At 39.9% G+C, this 21,258-nt stretch overlaps 1 protein-coding gene across 2 annotated transcripts in view; it reads left to right on the forward strand.

Moving 5' to 3' along the window:
• LOC118209792 (G protein-activated inward rectifier potassium channel 2-like) overlaps positions 1 to 20,708 on the forward strand; it is a 34,308-nt gene extending 13,600 nt beyond the window's left edge. For both annotated transcript variants that reach the window (XM_035385445.1, XM_035385446.1), the window contains exons 2-4: positions 2,387 to 2,536; positions 9,899 to 10,822; positions 15,799 to 20,708. In XM_035385445.1, coding sequence (XP_035241336.1) covers positions 9,922 to 10,822; positions 15,799 to 16,142 — 1,245 coding nt within the window. In that variant the 5' untranslated portion in view covers positions 2,387 to 2,536; positions 9,899 to 9,921 and the 3' untranslated portion in view covers positions 16,143 to 20,708. The remainder of the gene's footprint in view (positions 1 to 2,386; positions 2,537 to 9,898; positions 10,823 to 15,798) is intronic.
• Positions 20,709 to 21,258: the final 550 nt, after the last annotated feature.

Raw genomic sequence — 21,258 nt, forward strand, 5'->3', positions numbered from 1 at the left:
GTAAAAATAGCCCCTACTTGTCCACCCCAGTTACTGAAATGTTTCGCTAAATATTCGGGAGCTACCTGTATCTCCACACACGTGAGCAGGAACCCCAGTCAAACGCACCTCGGTTCTCACTTCCTATAATTTCTCAGAAGCTGTTTCCCAGTCACGGCTCTAAGCTTTCTACTGACGGTCATGAACCCAACACATGCATTTCCTCCCCCCCTATAGTTAAAAAAAAAACATTGCATTCATAAGCAATTATTTTCTAGCCATTTTTGTTAATATGGAAAAATGATGTCACTAATTAAATGACACTCGGTCCATTGGCTTAAATCATATTCTGAATGAAAGGGCACAACATCATGAACAACACTGGCGCCATTAACACCAATACCTGCAAAAACTAAGCTGTTAAGAGGAATTGAAAATTCTTTCTATACATATTGTTCAATATTGAAAAATAATAAGAATCTTCTCATGAAGCATAGTTGTTACTGACCTAATCCTCGTCACGGATCAAGTTTGTTCTAGTTTTAAACTGGTTTCAAAAGGAAAAGTTACTTCGCAAAAAAACCAACAACAACAAAAAAACATGGCCACCACAAGAGACTGAATACACTGCATTGTCAGCAATGTTTTCTAAGGAACTGAAGCACATGGCATGAACTTGGAGTTCATCAAACTTTGTTCCAAAGACCATATGCTTAGAAGACTATACAGTTTTGCTCTCATCTTAATTCATGTCCCATTACAGTAGGTTTGCACCCTTAATTGCTGCTTGCAGCCATATTTTCCAGCAGTTTTTTCCATACCTTTCTTATGCCAATGATGATTTCAGATGTCTACCCAAAGGTTGTGTGTTCAAATTTCAATACAGATTTCATCTAATTTAACTTTTTTCTTCACAATTCCTATTCGTTTTGTCAGATATACCATCGTGCCGAAATCATCGTCAGTTCAGTAGAACACAGAAAAGAGCATTCTCTCTTCCACAGTAGCAGGCACTTCCTTTAGCCCCACGGTCTCGCCAGCTGCCACTGCAGTAGGGGAGTACACTGTATGCACAGCTGGTGCAGAGAGACAGCAGGCATTGAAATTCTTTGCTTCAACATGTTGCTTGAGGCATTATCTGACTTCAGAAAAATATATCCTAGGCACACGCTTGAAGTACAGTATAGAATACAGACTGCTTTGCAAGAGAACAGGTGAGCAATCAAAGATTACTATCTTTCTTCGGGGGAATCAATGACTTGTTCCTCGTCTGAAATGGTTGGCTGTTTTTAAATCAGGTTTGGACAATCTGATGCAATCTGAAGCAGTACTTCTTTTGTCCCTCTCTACCTCAGTTCATATTACAGGAGTAATTCCCTTCCTGTCCAGCTTTTGGTCGGTTGAACCTGATGTTACTAAAGAAGAAATGTTACCACACCAACATTACATATATACTACACACTAAACTACATTTTAGGCAAAATGAGCTTCAAAAGACAGGAAATGAAATTGATCTGCCCCAACGCTAACATCAGCCAGCTCTCCATCCATCAAGATGTATCAGCAGAGATATTTGACAACTGCTTCGGCCCTGTATATGTCTACAGTACTTCAAAGAGCATGCACTTACCACTGGGCAGATTGAAACCTCTGTAAGAGCCTTATTCATACTCTTAGATTCGTGCTCGGTACAGTGTATTCCTCTGTATTAAAGCCAAAGGTAATATACTTATAGATGTTTCACATTTATGAAGCAGGCTTCATTTCCAGCGTGCTCATGTGTCCTATTTGGGATCACATATCTTGTATCACTCTTTCAGCTGAGCTTATCCACAAACTACATACATACAATTTTTAAACTAGTGTGATTAATTGATAGATCTTGCAGTAGAGGGTATATTATAGAGTGTACGGTGTATATTGCCATGATCTCTTAAGGATATGATATAATTTTCAGCTCATAACTTCAGGTCAGGTCATTATACTAGTCCTACGACTCAGTTGATTCAGCATTGTGCTAAGAATTCAAACGTACTAATGAGTTTGAACAGGGGACTACAGATACTGAAAAATATCTGTTTTCACATACTGTACGTATCTCTGGATAAAAGTGTCTGCTAGGAAGTATATACACAGACGGGAGACAAATTAAAGGAAAAAGGCCAAGAATACTGTCAAAATACGAAGTCAATGATTTTTTTCAACAAGAAAAAGTAAACATTATGATTGGTTTTGAAACAGATATCAAAGGATATCAGGGTTCAAATATTGTTGTTTTATACGGGGCTGATCAACGCAGCCCCGTATAATAAACCGTTTTATGGGTTTAAATTCCAAATAATAATAGATGTGATAATAATAATAAATAAACAAATAAGCCATGTTGATTGCCATTTGTTTCCTGCAGATTTATGACGTGTCAGTCTCCTGAGGACTTCCCTTTGCCACGGCCATTGCTGACTGCATCCTGCCCCTTGCTGTTAGGAGGCTGCTATGTCCAGGACAACACGGCTGCCCTTACGGTCTCCTCTCCTGCTGCTTCCAACATGGCCTTGAGGTACTGATACCGTCATAGCACCACAATGACACTTCCACTCAGTTACACATCCAGCATTAATTCAACTCTTTCTTATATGGTCCTCAGGCACCCAGCCTTGGACCTTACACCATTACATCACCACAGAGCCACTTCTTATGCAGTAAAATGGTCACTGTTAATGCAGATCTGTGATGTGGCACTGCCTCAGAAAGTCTTCACAGTAGCGATAACAGCAGCCTATTGGTCATCAGGTTGAGCATACAGCAAGACATACTGTCTCAACAAGAGGCTGACTTTGTAGTGGTGTGGTAATGTTGATGCATTATAGAGTGGATGTATTATAAAGTCCACTTTTTGTTTGGGTTAAATTAAATGGAGATAAAAAGACAAAAATACATTTTAATTAAATAAATACATGATTTCAAAAATCATGTATGAGCCGGGGGATGGAGCTGGGCACTTTCTAAAAGTTACAGAACAGTGATTTTATTGATACTTGGCCATGACTTGTCCTATATAAAAAACAAAATAAACAGTACTGTAATAAACTTTAGAATAATATAAGGAAGGGGAAGTTCACAAAGGGCAGTTCACAAAAATCTGCCTCTTATCAGACCCCTGAAGGAAAACAGACTGTTTATTGTGCTAACAGGGAGTCAGTAGGTGTGATAAAGAGAGAAAGCATGCAAAACATCCTACTGGATAGGCATTATGTGAACCTTGGGTTCTCCATAATACAATGTAATCATGTTTTGTATTGTTGGAAACCCGATGTCATAGGGAACAAGTTGATGTCTTTGGTGGTGGGGCGCTAACGAAAGAGATTGATGCCTATGGGTCAGCGCCCAGCCAGATGTACAGGTTAGCCCGGTGTGGGAGGCATACAGAGATAGCACACGCAGAAGCATTAATGTACTGTTTTGCTATGTTTGTTTCTGTTTTTGATGACTTGGTGTTTTGCTTTTATCTTTTGGGTATATAAGCGGAAATGTGGTATGGTTTAGGGAGACTCGTCAACACAGTCTCCTACGCATCACATGCGTATAGCCATCACACTGCGCGCACACTTTTGCACCATTGTATATTGGCATTATTAACACACCACACAGTAGATTGCATTTACTTTAACCTGCCATTCCTCTTTGACTCTTATCACTGCACACCTAGTAGTTTTAAGGTCCTACCATGCACATATAACTCAGAATATCTGCACCCCATAGTCACACGCCTATACACTAGTGTCATAGCAGGATACACAATTATTTTTATGCAGGCTACACAAGCCAGAGGCACATCCGTGTCTACCAAGATAGGTAGCGATTCATATTGAGCCACACTACTGACGGAAAGCAGTTTCCTGCTTCTATGCATAACTGTTAGCGCAGAGGAAAGTTCTAGTAGCACCGGGTAAGACTACACACGTTCCTTCGCAACTCAGATACATCTGCTGTTTGGCGTGTCTGAGAGGTTTCTAACAATACAAAGGAATACAATGAAAATAAAATAAAGCAAACATTTTGATACTTAAATATTTTTGTTTTCTTTTATATTTTATTTAGATTTATTAAAGCATTTAAGAATTTCCATTTGTGAATACTACAGTTACAGTGTCATTTTTTAAATGGTAGTGATGCAGCTGTATCCTGTATCGTATCGATTCACAATTGTCCTTTCATGGAAAGATGAGTTTTTGCCTTCTTTTTTGAGATCCATCTCTTATCGATCCGATTTAGAAAAATGCTACAACTCAGAAAGCCTTTCCCAGGGACTTAGTATGTCGAAAAGTTCTCTTTTACATTGTTTCATTGTTGGAATTTCGTTATGTTCAACTCATTTTTTTTGATTGATGAAAATGTTAGTGTCAGGGAAGATTTTAGGTGTCATTGATCAATTTCACTGGCCAGTCTGCAGGTCTTTTTAAAATTAACATAACACAAAGTTATATCAAATTTCCTAAACAAAAACATTTTTAAATGAAAAAAGAAAACAATTCTCTTCCTATGCCAGGGCCCAGAAGCCATACTGATCTACTGATTAGGGTTCTCTTCACATTGTGGTATTATAGTCAGTTATACAATTATATAATATAAACATACATTATATGGATTAAGTCTCTGAAACTGCATGTCTGTCGGGGAATAGTGTATTAGTTACCAGCTGTTAAACTGTGATGTTAAGATCAACACATCAGAAAAGAACTTTGAGAGTCTTGAAAAAGAGTAGCTAAAAATAGAAAAAAACAAAAAAGGTCAATCCAAGGCAAAGTGTAAAAAAGAATATGGATCACTGCTTGCTGAGATTTAACCGTAGTGGGCATGTTTCTATGGAAACTGAAACCCAAGAATAAAATAATTTTTGAAGCTTCAGCCTTCGGTCGCATCAGACAGGGGAAGAAAAACACAAACAACACACCAAATTATACTAAGCCTTGTATCATTTGTGTTCAAATCTAATTTTAATGCCATGTTTTCATATTGCGATATCATTTCATGGAACTCAGTTTTTGATCATTTTTGAGTAACCATATGTATGTCACTGCAAGATAGCAAGGTTAACAGCATTAGCCTTTAATAATCATATACTGTAGAAATTTAATGTAATACACAATACGATGAAGTGCACTAGTTTCGCATGGGATATCAGGAGGAAACTTTATGGTGTTTCTTGCTTTACTAAGCCCTTCTAAGTAGTTCAGATAGGGGTCTTTCCAACTTCCTCGCAAGCCAGTGTACACACCTATGGGGGCTTATTTACGCATTGATAAAAATAGCATTTTTTTATCAATGCGTAAACACTTTATGAAATGAGCACTGCCCCATACGTGGGTATCGAACATCTGGAGCAAACCCAAGAGCATTCTTTGGTACCTTTGGGGTAGACATTTGCACACTGTCAAGGTGCAGTCAGCAGTAGGTCTCGTTTGTGTTTGAACTTTTGGACCATCCTGCACTGTGTAGTCCTTGTGTGTGTATATGCTGCTGTTTTTACAAATAAGGGTATTGGAAAGCTCCAGAACAGATGCACAGCATGAAGAACTTCAACCAAAAGCTGGTCATGTTCATGAAACAGGATATATTCTGAAATCATCCCCAAGTGTCTTTTTCAACAATTCACAAAAAAAGATGGTGAGAATTATGTAAATCCCACTGTCTCAATTTGCATATCATCGAGGTGACTCAGAACACAAGACATGTGGCACATTTATTTATTTTCTGTCTCAGTGCTGTGCCAGTATGGATGAGTCAGTAGTGAAATGTGGCATTTGTTATCCTAACCTTTATCACAGTCTATGCTTGTTTTTGCTCTTCCTCTGGTTGAGTCATCTGGCTAGAATTGCATGCTGTTTATAAATGTCATTGTTCAGCAGTTTAAATAAACAAAATGGTGCTCACCAAAGCGGGTGGTGCAAGGGGGATTTCAAACAGCACTGTAACCTGAAACGTACCAGTTTCTTTAGTTACAGAACTGCACAGCTACTCACTCAAGGCCAGTGCTACTACAGAGCTCATTGAGAGGCCATTTTACAATGGACCAGAATTGAAACAGCAATAGATATAGCTAAACCACATTATAAGAACACGATATGCTTGTATATTATATACTGTAGTGGTGTTGTACTCTAGCTTTCATTGTCTTGAGAAAATCATGTACTTGTTTTGGAAGAGGAGGGTCTGTCTGTAGCTCTGTTGTTGAGAATATTTGTGATATTATTCTTGTTTTGAGAGACATTTACAGTGTGGTAATATGATGGAAGGTCATGAACTCTTCTTCTTGTAAAAAGTCACCGTTTAAATCTCAAGCAAATTAACATTAGCCTTGCACTGCACACTTTAATGGCCTACCCCCCCTAACCCCCTTAAAAAAAAAGTATAAAAGCTAAGTTCGTTCAATAAAAATGTTATCTTAATGTTCCCCAGGACTTGAGGTGATTCATATTGACAAGCTTGCCCTTTAAAAATGTCAGATCTGAGACAGGGCCTTTTGTGGAAAGTGTGGGTATGTAATGGGACCTGGGTATTGATTTTAATTGGGAAGGTTCCAGAAATTTTACCAATTTCTGTATATATTTTGTCAGACCAATAGTGACCCAACAGAAACATTTCAATTGGTAGATGTCTGATTGAAATATAGGGGGTCATCTTCTGTGGAAAGCAGGGGATTTAAAGGCATTTTGATCAGGAATTTTCCAGAAACATTATTTGTGGCTGTGGAGATCGAGAACGAGGATGAGCTGATCATATTTAATATTTTAAATTTTATGACAGATGTATAAGCAAACTGCATAAGTTTTCTTAGTAAACCTTTATTTTGTTTTTATTTTGTCTTGGCCTTAGTTTTATCATAGACTTTCATGTCAAATATCCTGGAGGATAGTTTTGCGTTTAAAATTTATAATAGCCACTGCGCTTCAGTTTGCCATTCCATCACAAACCTCCCCGGCTTCATTATTTTGGCTCAAATCGGTTGCATCAGATGTCCTCGGTTACAGTTCGGAACATGAATAGAAATGTAAGAGGTGAAACCAGTAATTACATTCAGCCTCATGAATCGACTGACTGTGTGGAAGCCCACGTCTATAATGCGTTGAGTGTTGTGAGGCTGCAGTGCGAGAGGGACGGGTCTGCTTTTCAGCACTGTTACCTTTATGGAGAGGTCTGTTGCTGTCAGTTGCACCAGCTGTCTCCTCTGGAGCCTGTTTCATCATTCAGGAGCTCTGGGGATTCCTGTGGCCAATGCGGAAGACCCTGGGGACTGGGGAAAAGAAGCTTTAAATTCAGGAAAGTGCTGTAGAGAGACTGCATATGATTGCTTTCATCAGTGTTAAGGACACAAATGGCAGATGGCCTTGCTCTTCTCCCACGCATCCAAAATGGCAAACCATAAATCCATTTGTAATCAAATCTATTTTCATCTAACAGACCATAGCTGATGCTTAAAAGCTTCTATTGGGTTGCACTGCCAATTTGTGACATTGAAAGTTCTTAAAAATTCTAATCCACTCAGAATCTCCTTATGGCTCTTTGGACATGGAAATTTACCCCTTAAGTTGTGCATCCTATATGTCTTCATAGTATTTTGAAACAGATGCAACCCGGCCAAATTTAGCCAATCTACCTTAGCATATCTGATATTACCAGGCAAGATCAGGTTTGGCATTCTGAAGTCATGTGCACCTGCTGGGCATTATTCATGTTGGATGGTATTAATTTGCAGAACAGATGCTGGTATTAGGGGTGGAGAGGAGTGTACACTGAAATAGCTAAAGTGCTCTTTATGGCAGGGATAGTAATCTATTCCATCGGTCTTGACCAGTTTTGGTCTGTGGAGGCCTTCCAGAGCACTTCTTTAAAGGGCACAAAAGAACGGATGACCATTTGCTCATTGTATACATTTCTCAGTCTCGCCTAGCCCCTCTGCTTTGTTTGCTGACTGGATTTTGTGTTTGACCATTCGCTTGTTCTTGACCTAAACTCTCGTGTTGCCTTCTGCTTGCCATATAGAGTTCCGATTAGTTAGTGTGTTCCAGCTGGGCTACAAGTCCATCCATCGGAACACAAGTTAGTTTTTTTTGTTTTGTTATTTTTCCTTCATTGTTTTTGAAGGGACTCTGGGCGGAGTTTTAACTCTCCATTGTGGGTACGCTATTCAGGCTTTTGGTTTCAGACTGTGCCCAGTACCCTTTGAAGACTTGCCAATCGTCAGTTAGATTTCGATAGACAGAGAAGACTAGAGTTACTGGTCGGTTTGCAGTACATTTCCCTTATCATTCATCCTGTTATGGACTGACCATAGACCAGGTCGTAATAGCTACATTAAAACTACAACAACAGCTGGATTCTGCTAACCACCACTCAAGTTTCCCTAGCCTGCCTGCACGCGACAACGTGAGTAGTTTCAACATTGTGATTTGCTAGCAACTTTTTTAAAGCACATAATCGATTTGAAATTCATGGTCGAGATATTAATGGGTGTAATGTATCCTGTAGAACAATACATGAAACTCTCTTAGGCTTACGTTTACCATAGACTGTATTTTCTGCAAAAAACAAAATCCCCATGGGAAAAATGCATTGGAAATCTGCCGAGGGAACCATGGCGGAAGAAACTTCCGGGTTGGCGGCGCTTTTAGCCTAGGCATGTGAAACAGCAGCACTCTGATTTGTCTGGTGTCTGTATTGTTATCAGCTTCCTGTGAGCAGGCATAGGGGAGGCAGGTTACCTGCACTGTCAGTGGTGTAGGACCTTTCTAGGCATGCTTTTCTAAAGAGGGCTAAATATAGATTTGGACCTGCTCGACTGAGGGTGCCAGGATTGTTCTCTGAAGGTATCTGAAATAAGATCAGAAATTTTACCACCCCCTCACCCTGTGACAAAACTCTGTCACAGAAATACAAGGAGTCGCACAGAAGATTTTAAAGATACAGCAAATGACTTGGGAATTGGCTATGGCAATCATGCCTCATTCTTCCCAAAAGGTCAAATTTGAATCAACCACATGCAAAGGTATTACATATGGGGTGGGGTTTGCCTTCCTCATTGCCTTATTTTTTGAACAAACATTTATGCCCCAGTCCTTTTGAGCAACAAATGCTTATGTTTCCCATCCATGACCACCAAGCAAAAATGTTCACTTAAAAATCAGACCTACAGATTGCCTGTTAGCCAGAATAACCTACTCTGTGTGTTTAAAGCACCAGGAACTGCTGCCTGGTGTAAAGACCGTCACATACACGAGGCATATATCAATGAAAACACTAGCTCTTACTGTCTCTGGGGTGTTTCAACAGGTGACAAGGGGCCTAGAGAAATGCCACTCAATGTTTCTTTTCTGTGAGCCTGGTGAAAATTCTATCCACAATACTGGATTGTTTGGCATGTTGCTGACACAGTATTGTCTCCGTGGGAATATAGGAAATGTTAATTCAGAATTTATATCCATCTCTAATTTATCTGTCAACCTTATAATTAACCATTCTACAATTCAAATATAATTAAACATTCTAAATCTATTATGTATATATACAGATGCTCTTTTTTCTTTTTTTGTGTGCTTAGTTAAAGGCTGAGAAAACATCATGAAAAAAAAAAACGAATTCATCCTCTTGAGTAAATCACCAGTGGTGACCACTGACTCAGTTTTTGTCCCTTGTAAAACTGACCGATCTACTGATACCTTACAGACACACTGAAGGAACATGGTCATTCTTAAATTGACTGATGTTACACTCACAACCATGTCCCAGGCATCCTAGTCACTAGTTTACTAGGAGGACAGCTTCAGATCACCAGGTCCACTTTTCTAAACCGACCTTCCTTGTTTATGCAACAGACCACACAACAGGCTTACATTAATGTGCACCGCGTCTACTCTCTCCTCAGCCCCAGATCCGTGTGAAGACCTGATGGAGCAGGATGTGGAGAGCTCAGTTACCATCAGGCGGCCTAAGCTGCCCAAACAAGCCCGGGAAGATCTGCCCAAGCAGCTGGTGGACAATAAACAGCCCAAGAGGAAGACCCAGAGGTACGTGCGCAAGGACGGGAAATGCAACGTGCACCACGGCAACGTGCGGGAGACCTACAGATACTTCACAGATATCTTCACCACGCTGGTGGACCTCAAGTGGAGGTTCAACCTCTTCATCTTCGTGCTGGTTTACACGGTCACGTGGCTGTTCTTTGGGTTCATGTGGTGGTTCATAGCCTACGCCCGGGGTGACCTGGAGCACATAGGAGACAGCAAGTGGACTCCTTGTGTGAACAACCTCAACGACTTTGTCACGGCATTCCTGTTCTCTATAGAAACAGAGACTACCATCGGGTATGGCTACAGGGTGATTACAGACAAGTGCCCGGAAGGCATCTTGTTGCTCCTGGTGCAGTCGGTGCTGGGTTCCATCGTAAACGCCTTCATGGTGGGCTGCATGTTTGTGAAGATCTCGCAACCCAAGAAGCGGGCAGAGACCCTGGTCTTCTCCACCAGCGCGGTCGTCTCCATGCGAGACGGCCGACTGTGCCTGATGTTCAGGGTGGGGGACCTGCGGAACTCACACATCGTGGAGGCCTCCATCCGGGCCAAGCTGATCAAGTCCAAGCAGACCAAGGAAGGGGAGTTCATTCCCCTGAATCAGACGGACATTAACGTGGGCTATGACACCGGTGACGACCGCCTTTTCCTGGTGTCCCCGCTCATTATCTGCCATGAAATCGACCAGCACAGCCCATTCTGGGAGGTCTCCAAGGCCACCCTGGAGAAGGAGGAGCTGGAGATTGTGGTCATTCTGGAAGGCATGGTGGAGGCTACAGGTAAGCATTCAGACTAATGTTACTATAGCACAGTGACAGGTTAAGCAACCTTTTAAGTAGAAAAAATGAACAATTAAAGAAACCAAATGTAAGAATCCAGAACCTTCATACATCTGTATGAAAGCTTGCTCCAATGTCAGTTTAAATTCTGTTGTTTTTATTTAATTTATCATCATCATCATCATCATCATCATCCAGCATCATCACCTTCACCAATTTCAATATCAACCGTAGATTTCTGAGATAACTGTTGGACTTCTGAGATGACTGTTGGATTCTGTTCAGATGGCCAACAAACAGTGCTGGGACTTGGAGTACTGGGAGTGACATGGCCACTGTATGTGTTTTGGAAATGGTAGAAATAGAGCAGTGTTTATATGCACATAAATTGTTATTGCAGTGCTGTCACAAATCCATGTGCAACAGGTGTGCATAAAAAAAATTAATTTGGTTTTGGTTTTGGTTTATTAATTTGGAAATAAACTAAAACCAGAAAGGCCAATATCCATGGAATCCACTGGGGCTGGTGTCGCATTCAGAAATATTTACTTGATTGTAATACAGTTGTATACTTCTTGTTTCAAATGTTTCAACATGCATTGTTGTGGCCAAGGGATTTAAAATGATCTCTTAAAATTAGATTATGAATCTCAGTCTTTTGATAATTTACAGATTGTCATTGTCTTTCCTCCCCACTAAGGATTATGGGAAATAGCTGTCATTTTTTGACTGCAGAGTGCTTGATTTCTGTTTTGTGAAATGAATTGGAAAAAGCAACTAAAAACAGTATTAAGAAATATACATATCTGATTTATCATTTTTCTTAATGCTGTGGTTGTCATAGCAATCTCTTTAGTATGATGCATGTTATGTATCCTCTTTTGTACATGAGCATAGACACAGATCTCACCAGCATATTGTACTTTTCACATACAAATAAATATATCTTATTTGGTTTCAGGTATCAAATAATATTTATGTGAAAGTACAACAGCTGTCATTTTGATGCAGTGCAGAGTCCAAATTACTAAATGAAAAGAAAAGGTAGGCTATTTGCTCTGTGGAATTAAGTAGAAAGAGTCAAGTGGGAAAATTAGAAGATGAGGTAGTTCCATGGAAAAGTGACTCACTTTATATCACACACACTGTACTTTTAAAAATTAAATGACGTTCTAAGCGGAGCATACCCTCCAGTATAACTAAGAATGGCTTCAAAAAAAGGAGAAATTAGAATAACTGAGTGAAATTTTGGTGGTGGGGATGTATTGCACATCGACAACACTGCAACTCTTGTCTGCGTTTGGCTGCAAGTGAACAAGTAGCCTATTTAAATTAGCCTAGGAGTGCTTCAGAAATGTGCAAGACATAGATATGTCAAGCTTTTAACTGATATTTCAATGCAGCAAATAACTGGATTTTGAAATCAGTCAGATTCAATGTGTTTTTTTTCTGCATTTCTGTCAACTATATTGTGTGCTTTTTTCTGTATACAGACTTTATTTGTATATCATGTTGAGTCTGTGCTCTAAGGACTTTCTCCAAACACAGTGTGACTGTAAGGATGCAGGGGCATTTTTTTTCTTTATGACTTTTATGGCAATAGGCAGAATAAGCAGTGCACCATTCAGGAATTTGAGCTGTACATATATAATGACAATAATGGATTGCAGTTATATGAAATATTTCAGGTGTGTGTGTATGTGTATGTGGGAGGGGAGGGCATATTACACTAAAAAAACCTCACAATAGTGAGTACTTAAAAGGCTGTAGTCAAAAATAAACTTATAAATTAGCTGAACTGTGAAACATAAATGAGTTTTTTTGGTGAAAAGTTGGTGAAACACCATCTAGGAACACCGTCTAGACATTAATATTCCGACTTTTGCTTGCTGGGCTTGGAAATGTATCTTATGTTTTGGATTTATCTAGAGGATAAGGTGGGAGAACTGTCAGAGGGTGGGTGTGGGTGTGGGTGAGAATATGGAGGGGGTGGGTTGTAGTGATGTCCGTGGCATCAGAAAACTGGATCCAAACCTAAGCTTACAGTTTGTGAAAATTCATGTGGAAAAAAAGGTTGTGAGCTTAAATAGGAAACACACACAGCCTGGCGTGCCTACTGTACATTAGACCGACGTACACATGACTCTCTCTTTCCACACAGGGAAAGCAGGTCACCGAAAGGTGTTCACTGAGCATAATGACCCCGGGCTCAATATTTTATGAGAGCTGAAAGGGTTTCTCGCTGGAAGTACAGCTGAGTAAATGGAAGCTGTCTCCACTTTTTTTTTCCCGGCAGATAGGTTGAACCATGTGTCATTATTTCTTCAGTTTATAGCCAAATGCTCCCCTTTCAATCAGCTTCTCTTAAAAACATTGTATAACTGAGCATATACTAGACATTCTAAACCTTTCACATAGTTTTCATGGGTATTGAATTTCTTAAATACTTCAACAACAACATGATTCTGCTAATGGCTTTGGTTTGCCTGTGAGAATATTCAGGTTTGCATTGCCTTTCACAAATGTCTTTAATATATTGTTTCAAAGAATAACCAAAACATGGAAAGTACATTTTTGTCTCAAGCATGTGGCCTTTTTCAGACAAAGCACTGCATTTCAGAAGCGCGTACACCAAAACTGCAAGTGTGGTTTTATATTTAAAGTGAAATTTGCAAGAACAATGCATTGCATATTACAATTTTATCTGCTAAAATTGCATGTGAATTTAGCTTCACCTGTGGAGCACTTGCATGCCCATCGCCCATGCAGTTGGATAAGATCTGTCCAAACTAGGATCCTAAAAGGAATTATTTAATTGTTAAATAAAGTTACTTTTAGGAAAATCTTCCTCTAAAATGAATCATTGACATCAATACTAATGCAGATGTGACATTTACCTGTATTTGTTCTACATATGTGGCCCAAATTCAAAGGTGAAACGTCTGTGTCACGCCAGTAGGACACCCCTGGGAGGGAGATGTGGCAGTTTCGGGAAACACTATTGGTTGCCGCATGGAGAGAGCGCGCACCAACTCAAACACGAAATAAAATAAACGGACACCTTCACCCTTCCCCCTCACGGGTTCCAGGCAAAAACAATGAACTAAAACAACAAATTAAAATAACAAAAGCAAAATAATTTAACAAAAACCGAAAGCTTTTCAGCCCACTTCCCATTCATTTACGCTCTCTCGGATGGATACTTCATCCCCGATCTCAGACACCAACTGGGAAAACGTACTTTTAAACCATGGACTGATTCATAATTATATCCAGGTGTGTGCCCCTACTTACCCAGTAGGCGTGGTCTTCCAATTGCCCCGATACTCCCTCACAAACCAAGCTCTGCCACAGTTTGCAGCTAGGGGCACTATGTAGAATACAGCCGGTCTGCTGAAAGCGTTGAGCAGAGAACACACAACACCATGCTGCTACGCTGAAACACCAGCTGCTCGGTTGGGCAGCAACATTTCTGTGACAGGGCTCGGTTTGCAGGAGGAATTCGGGGCAATTAGAGGACCACGCCTACTGGTTAAGTAGGGGCACACCTGGATGATGTTACGAATCAGTCCAGGATTAGTGCTTCTTTCCACAGAAGGCATCTGAAACCAAGATCCCCACAATGGCAAGAGAAAGCGAGAGAGCGAGAATGTACAGGCTGCGGAAAAGGCTGAAAAGTGACCGTGAATAATTTCATTTATTTTGTCTTTGTTGTTTTAGTGTACCGTTTTTGCCCAGATCCTGTGTAGTAGGCATGGTCCTCTAATTGCCCTGAATTCTTCCTGCAAACCGAGCCCTGCCACAATTTCATTTCATTTTTTTCTTTCTATATTCAGCCTTACTATAGAATTATTGTAAATACAGTACAGCAATATTTTGTATGACTCATGAATGTAATTTCCTCATTCAATAATCTGCATATATTTGGAACATATCTATAATGTATAATATCCATATAATATAAAGCATATTGGCTGCTTTATAAATGGATTCTAATTTTATAATTTTTCATTTAGCTAATATCAAATGATTAAAATGTTATGTTTTTCTGGTTGTCTCTCAAATGTGTCATTCCTTCATGCTAATGTGAGTCCCCACATCTCAGTAGAATGGGGTTAGGGTTATATTAATCTACTAAACAGCAGAACAGGTACTGAAGCTCAGCGTTAACCTTTTATGTCAGTTTATATTCTTATTTTCTTTTTTATGTTCCCTGCAGTTTTATTGTTCGCTATTCCCTTGTGTTTAGAGCACAGATGAAGTCTGTTCAGAATTATTCCCGTAACATAACGCACGGCCATCTGCTGATCTTATTTTTAGTCTCAAATGCTCTCCACGATGAGCAAATAATGGCCTTGGTACGAAACCTGATCATTCTCGATCATTACCTAACAAAGCGAACACAATCCTCAACATCGACAATAGAAAATGTACATTTGCTGGGAAATATGTGCACTGTAAAACCTGTGTGGGCATCTTACTTTCACTCAGTATTTCTGTTACTCATCTTTAAGACAATGAAACTGCACAACACTGCTTATCTCGGCATTTGGCAACTTCAGTCCTTGTGGCTAACTTGTGTTTCGGTCGTGTATGTCCTTTGTAAGATTTTAACTGGACATTTCCAAGTCAGCCACAATTGAAGTTGTCTAGGCTGTCACATCGAAATAAATAAAAGCTTCTTTGAGATCGTAATCGTTGTGCTGTCAGAATCACAGTGCTTTTAAACTTTCCAGCTTTATTGGACAGGACAGTGTAGAGAGACAGGAAGGGTGAGGAGGAGAGACGTGCGACAAAGGTCACGCAGTTGGACTCGAACCACCAATGTCGTGGCTCGTAACGAGCAAGTGGACAGTGCTCTACAGGCTGCGCCACGAGACACCCCAAGCTTTCCCGTCTCTCTGGTGTGTGAAATGGAGCTCATGTCGGATTAGAGATGACTCAGGTGTTCGCCCTCCTTCACTCTCTCTCCGCAGGCATGACCTGCCAGGCCCGGAGCTCCTACGTGACGAGCGAGATCAAGTGGGGCTACCGCTTCACGCCGGTGCTGACCCTGGAGGACGGCTTCTACGAGGTGGACTACAACAGCTTCCACGATGTGTACGAGACCAACACCCCGGCCTGCAGCGCCCGGGAGCTGGCCGAAATGACCGCGCGCGCCCGGCTGCCCCTCTCCTGGTCCCTGGCCAGCAAGCTGAACCAGCACGCCGCGTTCGACACGGCCAAACCGCAGCCGGAGACCGCCGTCCGGGGCTCCCACGGTAACGAGGACAAGACGGAGAGGAACGGTGACATCAGCAACGTGGAGTCCAAACTGTAATAGCTTTGTATGAGCTGAGAGTGAGGTTGGGCTGGGCTGGGCTGGGCTGGGCTGTGGGGTCTCTCCGCCATCAGCACAATAGATCAGCATGCGGGGGGGGGGGGGGGGGGGGGGGTGTACGAGCTAAATGCTTAAGATGAAGCAGAGCAGACCCAGGGACATTCTGCCCCCCGACAACCCCCACCCCAAAGAAAAAATGAAGCCAGCAGGACATGAAAACTGGGGTGACCGCATGCTTTGATATTTTTTTTCTTTAACCAATTGACTGCATTTTAATTGTTTTTTAAATGAAATATTTGCATATATATATACATATATATATATATATATATGCTCCAGAGAATTTGCCTTTGTATTTTTTGTACATACTGAAGTATTTGTTCCAAACCAATGGCAGTCGTGGCAGATGTGTGAAAGAATGTGAGGTTAATTCATATTAAGTCAACAAGACAAAAGGGTCAGCTCTGTGTGTCTGCCTCACTGTATGCAGTGTTGAGGATTATCTTTACAATGGCTTTTACAATATGAATACAAGCATGTACCAAAACCTGCTGCAGCTCTATATAATATCCGCAAAAAAAAAGAAGATACAATCAATTTGCAAGACATGAATTCTCTGTGTTGAATGCAGACACAGCTGAGGATAATCTTGTCTGACTCTGGCTGTGCACGATGCTTTGTACTGCACTCAGGTCATGTGACCAGGTGACCAGGTCCCTGTTACACCTCAGGCATTCAATGACTTCATTATAGGCCGCAGCTTCTACCTTTCTGCCGTTTACTTGACTCCTGTAAGGTCAGAGGCATTGTGCCATACCTTTTAAAGTTTCTCTCAGCGGAACGGTATGGGGAGTTTATTTGAATATAGCAGACCTGGCTGAAATACGTATTTGTTTTGGATTCAAATAATTTTCTGTGCTCTGTTGATCTTGCCTGGTGTCATTGAGCTTGCCAATATGACCAAGAGGCGGGGTTTGCACTTTCTGAGAGTATTTCATTGGTTCCAATACACCAGACAAGATCAGTAAAGCGTAGAAAAGTATTTGAATCTAAAACAAATATGTATTTGACCCAGGTCTGGAATATAGCCACAGGTGTTTTGTGAAAAAGGAGTTTCACTTCTATTTGTTTATTTTTAGCTTTGACTCTTTTCTGTAATTGTGCATGGCCATGTGGGTTTCAATATAACTGCACAAGAAAAAAATTCTGTCTGTACTCTGCAAAAATAAGGCACTGAGGTCTAGTAAAAACTATTTATGATTCAACAATTTCACAGCAAAATGTCTATTTCATCCTAATTAAGCAGTATAGATTAATCAAATAAGTTGAAGTCTGGCACCTTGAAAAGTAAAACCATGCATTACGTATGCTCTGTTCAGACTTGTCATCTGTAGGGAAGAGCCATACATCTTGATAAATTACATCACCACCAGGACATTGTTAATCTGAACATCGTCTTGTTTCGTAGTGGACGGATATGTCCTTTTAAAGAGAGAGCGATAAAAAAAACTACAAAAGTGGGCTCAGTTTATTAAAAAAAAACTTACTATTGCTAAGAAGCAATTAGACATATTCCTGCCTGACTCAGAAGCACAGCCATTGCTGAAGTCACACTGTTCTTAAGCCACCAAATGACTGCCAGAAGGCCTCTGTCATGTTAGCTATTGGCCGAAGTGCAGCAGACGGTGCACCTTTAGTGATTAGACTGTTTCACTGGGGCCCAAGCTCAGAGCACACAGAGAAAGGAAAACAGAACAATGAGTAGCAGTGATAATCTTTTTCAGAATGAAGTATTCTGTGAGTATTTCACAGATCTTAAATGCAACAAAACTAGTATATTGTGGCAAAACCTAAGATTTCACAGTGGAGTAATGGTTTTGTGTGTATAAGTTTAATATGCTAAACACGTAAAATGTTGCAATTTGGTTGCCGCACATCCAGACACTTTTTGTGAAGCTTACCTGTAATTGTATGTCCAGACATACACTGGGAGACAATCAAGACATTACTTTAATGTGTAAATTGTTCAGTTCTTTAGTTATGTTCCTGTTATATTCACATAAATATATTTGATTTTTAAATAAGTACATATTCATTTTAGTTTTTTGTTGTTAAATGTTGCACGACTTGTTCATTGCACTACTTGGCATCCATAGAGGTAATGATCAAAGAGAGACATTGTAATTCGTTTTTTTATTGCATTATATCATGTTAAGTAGTATGCACAAAAGGGGTGGGTATCTAATTAGCTAATAACGCAAAGTGACACCATACCAGCACAACATGCTTTATAAAAGGGCATTTAAAAAAAATTATTTTAAGCTGTGCATTATTCACAGCTCAAAAATAGATGCTTCTCCAAATCATTCATACTTCCATCGATGTTGCGATGGATTACATGCATCTCTAACACTCCTCTATAATTTGCAAACAAGGATATCCTACAGAATACCTACCTTAGGAGATAATGAGATATGATTACATAGCAATCACTGCATTTTGTGGTCAATATATTTTTGTTTTCCTTACTACATAATGGATAATACTTGAGATTCAGTATTTCTTTATAAGAGATTCATAACTCACTCGTGGGAACAAATAAAAATTGATATAAAAAAAGAAAATGTCCTGAAAAAAAAAAATACTTTATATACTGTTTACCATACGACTGATAGAACCCAGCTGTTTATCTGCAGAGGTGTTCTGCACACAGTTTGCCATGTGCGCCATAAGGAGGCTAGGCTAACCTAGGCCTTCACATACTTCCTGCTATCATTTCTCTCTTTATTTTTGGGGGTTATTGCTTACGGGATTCCGTTTATTTCAGAGGATAGTAATGCATGAAAGACTGATAGCAAATTGAGGACATACACAGTAAAAATCAGCTGGAGCGTACAAAATTGAATGTAATTTAATCGTAGCTAACATTCAAGAAAGAGCTGAACCATATTGAGAGAAATAGGCTCTGACTTGTGATTGGTCCATGTTTTTAAAGCTGGCAGTACAATATTCCCACTGTTTCCATGTAAACTGAATTTCTCCATTTTGCAGAAAATTAATATTATACTAATTATACATTTGCTGTAAAATATATTTAGTCAGATTTATGCTCACTGTAATAGTATATAGTCATTTTTGGACATGCTTTAGCCTCTGCCCTGTTCTGCACTGGCAGAAGTTTTATTTGGCAATGTTTGGGTTATCAGGTTTGCCGGAAATTTAGTTTCTTTTAATCTCTCCGTGTTCCAGTGAAGATCATTTTGTCTCACATTAGCCTCCCCTGTGGGGAGTAAAACTGAGACAACGGAGCAATATGGCGGCGACACCGTTCATTTAATGAGTTTTCAAATGAGCTCCTTCCCTGCTTGAACTCGGGAAACCGAGTCGTAATTTGCAGTTCGGAATTCACTGGAAGATTGTAATTCAGGGGCGCTATCCTGGGATCACAATGGAGCCGGACGTGTAAAGAAACAATCATATCGGATAATCGTAAAATGATTTTATGCTCCGGCTGCTGGTTCATGCTCTGTCAGATGGTTTATACTCTAAAAGATGGTTTGTACTCTGACAGATCATTACGTGCATTCCCTTTTGAACTCTCAGACATACAGGGCACAATTGACAGATTATTCAGATACATGTCTATGCTTTCAATAAGTAAACAGAATAAACTGCCATGTTTTTAAATACATGATTTAAAAATCACACAATGCACTGTAAATTCTTCTTTTTTTTCTCTCAAAAATCAATTTAGTTTTTCTTACATGGTATGTTTGTTTTTATTAGTCTTATTCTATGTATACAATCTTATTCTCATGAGAAATACTACTGACATCAGCACTAAGTTTTATGTAATAAATTTACAAGTCTTTTTTGCTTCACAGCACAGTGAAAACCTACGGATCTGGAGAATACATTTTCAGAGACTACATACGTGATATACATGTAACAACGTGAGAGTCATTTCACTGTTGGTTTCAGTGTCCTAATTATGTTAGTTTTGGAATTCTGAGCTATGTATCAGTCTTTAATTAATATATATTTTTCCCACATCCTTTCACAGCACAATGCAAATAAAATGACCAACTTTTCTCACAAACCATAGAAATGTCTACCTGTAATTCTGGTCTCTCATGATTGTTCATTTTTCAATATTCATTCAGCATTATGTGCATTTTTTTAGACACTGAAATCTGAGTGATCTAAACCACAAAAAGTCTTTACCCAAATATAGCCTGAATGCTCCTTCATATTCTGTTTATTTTCAAAATGACCTTCATCAACCGTATTCCTTGTTTTAATGATATCCTCTGTCAAATAGATTAATATTGCACATGCGTATAACTAGTTTTCCCGGACTGTTTTGTTGGTGGATGACGATGAACAGTCTGTAAACTCTGGCGTGGGATGCGTGCCTAAGATCCGCACGCGAGGCAGCAGCGGTTATTTTCAGTTCGTCTGTGCACGAGCAGAACGAAAGCATGCTTTACATGAAAGCGCATTAACTGTACAAAACAAAAAGTATTATAGTGGTAAGTTTTTCAATAAATAGATGTTTAAGTTTGATTCGCTTTGTTCCACAATGCAGATAAGCAACAGCTGTCCAGATCTTTATCGTTTACAGTGTTAGATTACGCACTGGTGAGTAATTCGGTATAAATGTCACCTATATTCACTTTAATAATTAATGAAGATATTATTCCATGATAATGTTTAAATGGCCTTTTTAGAGTCTACATGGAAAAGGAAAACCCAATGCAATTATAGTCATAACAAATAGTGCAGTGGAGCACACTCTGGTGGACTAACGGTATATTGCACAAGATATGACGACACTGAATGAAACTTACACTCACCGGCCACTTCATTAGGTACACCTTGCTAGTACCGGGTTGGTCTTCTGCTGCTGTAGCCCATCTGCTTCAAGGTTCGACATGTTGTGCGTTCAGAGATGCTCTTCTGCATACCTTGGTTGTAACGAGTGGTTATTTGAGTTACTGTTGCCTTTCTACCAGCTCGAACCAGTCTGGCCATTCTCCTCTGACCTCTGCTATCAACAAGATATTTTCGCCCAGAGAACTGCCGCTCGCTTGATTTTTTCTCTCTTTCGGACCAT

Source organism: Anguilla anguilla, chromosome 12 (assembly GCF_013347855.1).
Source record: "Anguilla anguilla isolate fAngAng1 chromosome 12, fAngAng1.pri, whole genome shotgun sequence".
In the NCBI taxonomy this organism is placed as follows: Eukaryota; Metazoa; Chordata; class Actinopteri; order Anguilliformes; family Anguillidae; genus Anguilla; species Anguilla anguilla.